This window comes from Vigna unguiculata, chromosome 2 (genome assembly GCF_004118075.2).
Source record: "Vigna unguiculata cultivar IT97K-499-35 chromosome 2, ASM411807v1, whole genome shotgun sequence".
NCBI lineage: Eukaryota > Viridiplantae > Streptophyta > Magnoliopsida > Fabales > Fabaceae > Vigna > Vigna unguiculata.
In genome coordinates this window covers 25,103,509-25,109,733 of record NC_040280.1, presented here as the reverse complement: position 1 = coordinate 25,109,733, position 6,225 = coordinate 25,103,509, and the positions used below count along the sequence as shown (strand labels likewise).

General features: G+C 34.4%; 1 protein-coding gene across 1 annotated transcript; it reads left to right on the top strand.

Annotated features, from left to right (window-relative positions):
- The first annotated feature begins 1,539 nt into the window (after positions 1-1,539).
- LOC114174049 (J protein JJJ2) lies at positions 1,540-4,028 on the top strand. Its single transcript, XM_028058791.1, has one exon. The coding sequence runs from the start codon at positions 1,719-1,721 to the stop codon at positions 3,609-3,611; it is 1,893 nt and encodes a 630-aa protein (XP_027914592.1). The 5' UTR covers positions 1,540-1,718; the 3' UTR covers positions 3,612-4,028.
- The last annotated feature ends 2,197 nt before the right edge of the window (positions 4,029-6,225 follow it).

Below are 6,225 nucleotides of genomic sequence, written 5' to 3'. Positions count from 1 at the left end.
ATATCAAATAAATGACACTGACATAATCAATTTACAGCTTTTCTTAATGTTTACATTTTTTTACGACTTGATTCTCTATTAAATATATGTTAAAATCATTTATTAAGTCAATGTCATTCATAAACTTTTATAAGTATTGTCAAATTTGTTGCATGAAGTTTTTAATTTTGATGTTGTAACCAAGTTTCATTTCTCTTCTATATATACAAATCATAAGCTATTTTAGGAATTATTTTTCCAAGACAATTTAGGAGCTTTTAATTAAATATGTTTAAAGTTTTTTTTTTCCTATCAATCTAACACTTTACTTTTTTATATAAATTTAATTTTTTTTAAAATGATTAATTATAAACATACTAATATATCACCATATAAGTTATTTAAATTAATTCCAAAACACAATCTACGTTTTAAAATTATTTATTTATTACTAATCTCAAATATAATATAATTTATGTGTTACTCTAAAATATTTATCTCCGTAATATAAAAATTAGATAATTTGCAAGTTATTTAACGAAAATATTTTAACATTTTAAAATTCATCATATCTTTCAATTTGCATTTTTAATTTATTCAATGTAAAAGAAATATTTATTATGTATAACTATTTTTTAATAAAGGATATTTTTTAAAATATTATATTACAACTACCAGCTTTTCAAGGAACATCTTGATTTAATCTTTTACAATAAAAAAAAGAGAAAACATAAATTAATTTTTCACAAATTAAAATCAGTTTATATATAAGTTTAAAAAAACAAAACAAGTAAACTTTTACATTTTAACTTCCAGACTCAATTTAAATTATAAACAAGTTAATTTTTTTTTCTAATTTATCTCCCCTAAAAGAAGGACTTAATGAATAACATCATAACAATTCCCATTTTTAATTAATAATTATTATTATTATTATAGTCCTTAACCGGATTATCAATGTCATACTTGAAAAATATATAATTTTATCATCTAAATTTTATTTAAGCACATAGAAAGCTTGTGAGCTACCCAATAATAAAAGGAACGGAAAAAGTAAAATAAAATTAAAATGTGAAAAACAAAATATCAGGATTAAACTTTTTTACATCAAAATGAAAAGGTTTGTGTAGAAAATTATATGATTGATTGTCCAAGAAATAGTCGTATATAGTGAAAAAAGTTAATGGATAATCTTTCCTTACAATGAAATAACTAACGAATCCTTTGTTTTTTTATTAATTAAAATATACAATGTTCACGTATGATTTAGTTTTTATAAAGAAAATAAATTTATATTATATATATATATATATATATATATATATATATATATATATATATGATAATTTATTACACAAGCTTTCTTTGAATATATTATCTGACATAAACAACTAAAAAAACTTGTCGAATATTTTGTCTGGAATAAGTAATAGAATTATATTTCAATTGTGTTAATTTTATATTCAAAGCAAGAATATTTCTATTGTATATTTTGAGAAATATTGTGTCGACGATATATAACAATCCTACTTTTGTCAAGGACAATTTCGTCAATTTGCTTTTGAAAAAAAGTTGGGAATAACGAGCGTTGCGAAAATGGGCTGGAATAACAAAGGCCCCGTTATTTTACAGGCCTGGCCCAGAATGTTGTCCACTTTCCCAAAACCCACTCTTCTCACCCTCAACTTTCTTCAACATCCACTCTCTCTTCACTTCAGTTCTCTCCCATTCCAATTTCAATGGCACCACCACTAACAGACTCGGAACCAGAATCTGAAGCGCTGCGCCTCAAGGCCATGGCGGAGTCCAAGTTCAAAGCCTCAAACAACGCCAAATCCGCTCTCAAATACGCGAAGCGCGCGCAGCGTCTGTGCCCGCACCTCGCCGGCGTGTCGGAGGCCGTTACTTCGCTCACTGTCCTCGCCGCGCCGGACTGGTATAGTGCGCTGGGCGCTGAGCCCTTTGCAAACAGCAGCGTCATTCGGAGACAGTACAAGAAGCTCGCGCTGCTCCTCCACCCCGACAAGAACCCCAACGTGGCGTCGGAGGAGGCCTTCAAGCTCGTCGGCGAGGCCTTCCACCTCCTTTCCGACCGGAGTCGCCGCCGAGAGTACGACGCCGAGCTCCGACGGAAGATCAAGGCGGAGAGCGAGACGTTTTGGACCGCCTGCTCCACTTGCAGGCTCCTTCACCAGTTCCAGAGAAAGTATATGGGTCAAGAATTGGTGTGTCCGAGTTGTGAGAAGAGTTTTAAGGCTGTGGAAACGGTTCAGAGTGATGGGGATGGTGATGGGGAAGGTAGGGTTAGGAGTAGGAGGTTGAAGTTGAAAGAGATAAATAAAAAGAAGGAGAAAATTGGTGTGGAAGGGAGAGTGGATAATGAAGTGGGGGATGAGAAGGAAGGGAAATTGAGGAAGAGAATGCGTTCAGTTGGGGAGGTGTTGGAGAGGTCCAAACCTAGTAAAAGGGTTAAAAATGGGGAGGAAATGATGACATTAGCTGAATTTCAGACTGAGGTGAGGAGGAAGTTGCAGGAAAAGAAGTTGAAGGAAAAAGAAAAGGAAAAAGAAGATGATAGAATTGAGACGAGAACCAGCCAGGGGGAGAGGCGGCGGGCATTGAAAAACTTTGAAGGTTTAGAAAAGGAAAAGGAGGATGATAGAATTGAGACGAGAAACAACCAGGGGGAGAGGCGGCGGGCATTGAAAAACTTTGAAGGTTTAGAAAAGGAAAAGGAGGATGATAGAATTGAGACGAGAAGCAACCAGGGGGAGAGGCGGCGGGCATTGAAAAACTTTGAAGGTTTAGAGGTTGGAGAGGGGAGGGCTTTGAAGAAGAGTGCGACGCTTGCGATTGAGGAGAAGCGTGTGGGTTTATCGAAGAGGAAGGGGTTGAGATCTGCGAGGCATAGGGATTCTGATAAAGGGGAGTTGGAAAATATGGCGGTGGTGGATTCAGATTTTTATGATTTTGACAAAGATAGAGTGGAAAGGAGTTTTAAGAAAGGTCAGCTGTGGGCAGTGTATGACGATGACGATGGAATGCCAAGGAATTATGCCTTGATTGATGAAATTCTTTCACTGAATCCTTTTGAAGTGAGATTAAGTTGGTTGGATGTACAGATCAGTGGGGATGGGAGGATAGTTAGTAGGGAGAAAATGGGGTTTCATATACCTTGTGGGAGATTTAAGGTTGCCAGGAAGACTTCGGTGAATTCGGTAAATATATTTTCCCATGTTGTGGATTGTGACCGGGCAGCACGTGAGCTTTACAAAATTTACCCCAAGAAAGGCTCAGTATGGGCGCTGCATGGCGAGGGAAGTATTGATGCAGAGGAGCGCAAGAGATGCTATGACATTGTTATATGTCTGACAAGTTACAATGAGGCAAATGGTCTGAGCATGGCGTATCTTGAGAAGGTTGATGGTTACAAGACAGTATTTAGGCGGCAAGAGAATGGGAGTGGTGCTATTATATTTCTTGGGAAGGATGACATGTGCTTAGTTTCTCATCAGATTCCAGCACGGAAGCTTATTTGTGATGAAACTCCTGAACTGTTGAAAGACTGTTGGGAACTTGATCCCGCCTCACTTCCTTCAGATTTACTTACTATTGGTGGCATTGATAATTGAGGTTAGACAATCCTTTTTGCAACAGACTCAGAATTTTAAAAGACTAGTTGGGAGTTGATTGTTGATGACTTTGAAAATACTTACTTTTGGGTGGCTAAGATTGATGGCCTTGGAAACTTTTGTACAACAAAGATAAGTTTATTAGGAAACCTGACTGCTTTGTAAAGCTTGACTTTTTTAAATCTGTAGATTAAAGATATATTCTGTTGGATTAACCTTTTTGTCAGCCAGCACTATAAACTTGTTACATGTCATAGTCGTGTCGTGCTAATGCTTATTCAGCCTCCTCCACTGATTGAGGTAAGTTTTAGGGAAGTGTTCATTTATTAATTTAATACATCTGAAAGAAGTCCATGTTTTACTATATGACAGACTAGTAACATTTAAGACTTGGTAATTTTCTTTTTTATGTTTTAATTATGTTTTTATTATCACATTTTCTCATTTGCAATCAATCTAAAATCATGTGTTTTGTCTATAACATATGTGAGATACCAAAACCTTTTTAAAGAAGGTGAGGGCATGTGCCCTTTAATTGCAGTTTAGAAACTTAGATTGTATGAAATTGTATTCAGATCATGGTTGAGTCAGCTTTTTTAAATGCTCTATGAAAATACCCATAAGGGTCCAAGGTCAATCAATCTAACCATTTCATCTGTATAGTTAGCTACTTCTCTGAGACACAACTGGAGTTGTTCATTTACTATAGTTATCTTCTAGCTCCTCTAGCTCTGAGGAAGAGTTCCCTCTACAAGCTTGTTAAAATTATCTCTCTTTCACCACTATACTGAGGGCTTTGTTTGTATCTCAAGTCAATTCCTGTGGCTGTGGCTAGACTTGATTAAATTGATTATTCAACGAAGAACTGAGATTATTTTTTAAATAGGGCTCTTTCATTATTGAAAGTGTTTAGTTTCACTTGAGTCAAAGTAGCTTATAATGATTTGTTTCTATATAACTATTTAACATTTTACATATTTGTTAATTGCAAAAGTTATCTGTTTTTTTCCCATACTTAAGAGGTGATGTTTGCAATGGATGTTGTGTGTACAACGTATTTCAGTTAATGTCCCTTTCAAGCTTAAGGCACAAAAAAAAGGTAGAGTATAATCTAATTGAACTGCAATCCTCTTAATTGTTGTAAATTGAGTTATGATTAGATATTGCTTAAGGAATTAAGTCATCATGGGTAGCCACTGATCTGCATTCTAATCTACATCTGGTCTCTTTTGTACTTTGTAATGACTGTTGTATTTGGTTTTAATGCACAATCAAACTATATAACCTTTTCATTACCTTCATAGATTATCACTTGTGGGTGGTGTTAAATAATTAGGTCTACTAATTCATGTTTGTAAATTTGGTATTACTAAGCTTGTCCAGGAGGGAATGTTGCCTAAACTTTAATCTGTGTATTCTGGGTTCCCGTCTAACAGAACAGTTCTTAAAAATAAGAGTCATTGTTTCTGGATACATTAATAGTGATTCCTGTAGTCTAATGTCTATTCTAATCACCCTATTTTTTAGTAGTGTTTCATCTTGAGCTTTGGCAGTTATCTTTAATGTAATTCAGGTATTTGCTTTCCTGTTTATTGTCAAGGATAACAAGCTGGTAGTAAATACGTCATGCATATAGGTGTTATGCCAATTGGGTTGTTAGGCATATATACAAAAAGATGTCTAACTAGCAGAAAATAAATAGCATTAGAATGCTCTGTACAGCAATATAAATTCTGTAATTTCAGGAGTCCTTACATTCATATTTGTCATGTTTTATCAGGCATCTGTGTAGAATGTTTGTTTCTTTGCAAGCACATTACTCAAGTTCAATACAACTGTCTGGTATAAACTCTATAACTCAGCTCAACTAAAGCAGATATCTTATTAATTTACTATAAGAAAATAGTTGGTTTTTAGGGAATCTATGATTTTTATTTTTTCTTACTTTGCATGCACATCAATTATTTTCATTGGAAGCATGACTGATATAAATTCCAAAACTCAGGCTCATTACTTATTTAGACTAATATTGAGGCTCGGTTCTTCTGTTTTAAGCTTGCACAATGTTATGAGACAAGGAAAAAATCAACATATTGTTTTTGTAAGTCCATTTCTTTTGCTTTGTGCTTTTCTGTCATGACCTAGGCATGTAACATAACATGTATTTCTTATCCGTAAAGAACAGCTTCCGTCAATGAGTGCATTGAAACACTAGTGTACTAGAAAGGTACTGAGCTTTTTGGAAATGATGTTAGAAGAGAACGTGAAATACATGAGTAACCCTTTTTGGTTGGACGGTAGCTTGAGCTTAAGATTTTAAGCTCTGTGAAAGGACAGTATCATCAAGAGAAATGCAGCATCCCTTTTAAAACATTTTCTTAAAGACATTTATTATTCATTGAAATTTATAATAATATGAACTCCGGTATTAATTTCTAAGATTTATTTATTCCTTGTTTCTTAATTTGTATTGCTGCACTATCTGAACTTTTAGGATCGACTTAGTAATTATTCCGTTACTTGGGTGCGCTTTGACTGTTCATGCATTGTGTAAAATACACATGAGCATTGTTCTTATACAAATCGTAGTTCACGTTTATAGCATATAGCTTGC